This window comes from Penaeus monodon, chromosome 15 (genome assembly GCF_015228065.2).
Source record: "Penaeus monodon isolate SGIC_2016 chromosome 15, NSTDA_Pmon_1, whole genome shotgun sequence".
NCBI classification, from domain to species: domain Eukaryota; kingdom Metazoa; phylum Arthropoda; class Malacostraca; order Decapoda; family Penaeidae; genus Penaeus; species Penaeus monodon.
This window is the reverse complement of record NC_051400.1, coordinates 15,781,029-15,784,770: the sequence shown is the minus strand read 5'-3', so window position 1 is coordinate 15,784,770 and position 3,742 is coordinate 15,781,029. Positions and strand designations below refer to the sequence as shown.

General features: G+C 48.4%; 1 protein-coding gene across 1 annotated transcript in view; it reads left to right on the top strand.

Moving 5' to 3' along the window:
• Positions 1 to 3,156: 3,156 nt before the first annotated feature.
• The window catches only part of LOC119582239, a 7,491-nt gene continuing 6,905 nt past the window's right edge, over positions 3,157 to 3,742 (top strand). Inside the window, exons 1-2 of the mRNA XM_037930463.1 lie at positions 3,157 to 3,207; positions 3,515 to 3,624. Of these exons, the coding sequence (XP_037786391.1) occupies positions 3,157 to 3,207; positions 3,515 to 3,624 (161 nt within the window). The remainder of the gene's footprint in view (positions 3,208 to 3,514; positions 3,625 to 3,742) is intronic.

The window sequence follows — 3,742 nt, the reverse complement described above, 5'->3', positions numbered from 1 at the left end:
ACCGCTTTTGAGTGTGAGTTTTTGAGGAGGGGGATCAAGGGGTGATGACATCTTTAAACGTGAAGGAGGTAGGCGGACAGGTAGTACCTAATTTGGCAGGCCTATACGCGGTGAGGAGCTCTAAATCAATTATGGTGTATCTGTCTCGTATCAGTAAGTAAAGGGAACATTAAAAGATAAAGGGCCTCCCGGCCAGTTCTTGTGAAGGGTATCCCATGATATGAGTCAGAGGCGTCCCCTGGAGGATCACTGGTAGGGCAGGGCAAAATATGCCAAAACGGGGGCTTTATAAGAGGCTTTTTTACCTTTGGGGAAGGCCATCCATGATCCAGGGGGCCCGACAAAAGAGCTTTTAATGAGCAAAAAAGAGGGGCTGAACAGCAGTTTTCCATGCAGGTGAAAATGGAGAGGGGGTTTTCCAGGCCAGCGGAGCACACAGGATGTTGGAGGAGTAGGGGAAACCCGGATGCGGACTCTACTCTCGCCGGGAGATACTGTAGAAGTGGATGAGGGGCCCGCAAATGGAATTTTCCCCTTTTCCATAAGATGCCAGACTCACGGAAATGGGAAGGGTTTTTGGTCGTTTTTAATGCCCCCGGGGTCCATGTCCCGCAAAGGAAATTATCACCCGGGTAGAGAGTCCCATTTTGGCCCTGCCAGTGCTGAATTTCCATAAGGGGGGGTAAACGTCATTTGATGGATCCTCTTCCACTAATTCGAGGCAAAACCATGAAAGGGGGTCCAGGGGGGAAAAGCAGGGGTTTATGGGGTGACACGCAAAGCGTAAGGGGTGAAGGGGGAGGGGGCGCGGGGTGTACTTGACCGTTAAACTTTGTGAGGGCTAATAGGCCTTCCCCAACATCCTTCGGGATGAAAACTAGAGGGTGTACACCCCGAAGGTTTTATTCCATCGGGCTTTATGTATTGGAGATGATGATGGAGTTTTTGAGTAGGGGTGTGTACAGCAAAGGGGGCAGCACCCTCCTAGGGGATTGCATAAGCGGACCGACATTTTATTGAGGGGAGGTCTGGAGGACGCACTGAATCCTTTACAGCTGTGGGAAAAGGTGGGAAAAGGCAGCGAGTGCAAGGTTAATATGAACGTGTTTAAAGTTTTTTGGAAATCCTGAGGAAGATAGCAAATGACTAGGAGAGAAGGGGTGGGGAAACTTGTGGACTTGGACTGGGTTGCAAGATTTTCGCTAAGCTCAAAGTTGCCATGAAAATCAGGGACATCTCCAGCCAGGCTAGAGGCGATTATCTTTTTGGGGTCCTCTTTGGGATGTTGGGGGGGGGTGAAAGGTTCTTCAAAAGGTAATGTCGCACCTGTGTCTGGAACATGTAACTGAGAGGACTTGTTATCAGAATGATTGAAAACAGTGGGACTAGGAAAAAACCAGTGGGAAAACAAGAAGTCAGGCACAACAACAGGCATGGCTGTGCAGAGTTGGGCCGACAATGGCGTGGCATGAGCAGCTTTTCAGGACATTTTTTTTTTCCGGGCCCCAAAGACCCTTTGCCCACATTACAGCAAATAGAATTTTGTGTGGGGGAGTCAGGGGGCCCTGCAACCCCGGCACAGAAGGGGCAGGTGACCTGAAGACTGCTGAGTGGGGCTTCCAATTTGGGCCCGAGGTGATGATCTCTTAATTTTCCCAAAAGATGCTTCTTAAAGAGGAAATGCAAACATCTGTCTAGGTAAAGCATGGTGATGCTGTGGTCTGGGTGGGCCCCTAAGATCTGCAACAAGTGTTGAGTCCCGTAAAGAAGACTAGAAAAGAGGACGGTTAATTTTTAAAAAGTTCCTTGTCATGGACACCATAAGGGACCCTTTTTTAACTGGGTTCGATACATGTAACAGAATGGCCAGGATATAGGCGACTTCCCTTGGGAAGGCCTCTAAGCCTATATAAAATTTTCCGAAGTCTTCCCCCTTCCCTTGACGACAGCAGAGTAGTGCCGGACTGAGAGCCTCGTTCATTTCCTTTTAAGAAGTCATGGAGGGCGCGGGAAAAAAAACCCCCCACAAAAAAGGATAGTATCGGAGAAATGCCCAAGGTGCGTTCCAAGATCTGTTTGGGCCCCAGGGAAAAAAGACACTGCAGTTTGGTGAGTTTTTTCGGTGAGTTTGGGAGGGCCATGGTGGGGAAATCCGCCCAACAACTCGCCATTGCCCGAATACCGGTAGGTGGCACAGCCTGAAGCAGGAGGGTGGAGATAGGCTTCATGCAGGGTGCAAATGCTTGGGGAAGAATCTGTGGGGCTGTGGAGTAGAGATATTTTAACGCCGTCGTGGTGGACCAGAAGCGTGAGATCCGTTGGTGGATGGCACAAGGGTGGAATAGAAGGCTCGAAAAGCAGGGAGAGGGTTTTAGCTGCATGAAGAACCTGGAGTCGCCGTTTAGCACCCCGGGGGTGCAATTTAAAAGCTTTTAGAGTCTGAAAAACTGAAAAAAGCATTGGAAGCCGCATTTAAAGCCTCTGCCGAAACACTGTCCTCATTTGCCAAATTTTGTTTCTCCTTTTATCCGTCCTCCGCATATTGCCCCAGATTTGTCGCAGTAAGTCAACCCCCGAAGTACCACTAGGTGATAAGTTCAGCTTTGGGGGTGTTAGGGTTAATTAGGGGAGGATGGCATTTTAAGGGGAATACTGCCTCAGTTTGTGGAGGCACCGTCTTTTTGGGGGCCTAACCCACCCCCCCGTGGGGTGCAGGGGGGGGTCTGTGGGCAGAACTCTTCTTTCTGTGGTAGACAGAGCCTGGTTTTGGGGTGTCTATGGTTTCCTTAAAGAAGTGAATCTGCCATTTGTCACTGTGATCGAGCGTTCAACAGATTTAAAAACCCTTTAAAAAAAAGGGGAATTTTCAGGGTAAATTCTTTTTTGGTGGCAATCGTGCGGGAGAGCGTCGGGAAGACAATTCCTTATTTTTGGTTGCAAGGCTAGCCCCGGGGCTCCCCTAGAAGGGACCAGAGGATGTCGCTCTTCACTATGGAGGGCAGGGGTATGGGGACCCCAAACATACCCCAGTGTGAGGGGGCCCAAAGGGAAGCACGGCAACAATAAACATTTAAACACAATTTTACCGCACTTAAGGGGAACTGCCACTTTTCATTTCACTATGAGTATTTTTTGAGAAAAATTTGTCACTTCACGATGGAGAAATTTTTAGGCATGGAAGCCAGAGGGGCCCACCTCAAGGCTCTCGTAAATTCGGGTTTTAAAAATCTTGCAGGGTAGGGGTTCCCAAAAACACTACCCCCCTGGTTTTTCCCGAAGTACCTTCTTTTGAGTAGGATTTGAAAAAAAAGGAGGTTAGCCTGTAGGGGTGAGGGACTGCCTTTTTCCAACTTGCGGACCATGAAGGGAGGAGCAGCAAACTCAAGGGGTTTCCAATTTGATCGAATTAGACCCAGGGTATTTTTACAGACGAAGTAGGGAAACGCTATATTATATAGAGAGGCATAGGTAAAATATGATTATATAAATATATTTCATTTTCCACAACAACCAGGCTAGTACAAGTCCCAAATTCAAAGGGGGTGTCAGTAAAGGCACCAAGAGCCAAAAAGTCCCAAAACTGTACCCAAAAAGGGATTTTAACAAGAAAATTCAGAAGGACAGGTGACTCTGTCAAACCACTCCGAAATGGACACCACAAAGAAACCATCACCCCAAAAAAATGTCTGTTTTGGGGATTGACCAGCAGATGGATTTTCCAGGGCCCCACCAAAAAAGGGGG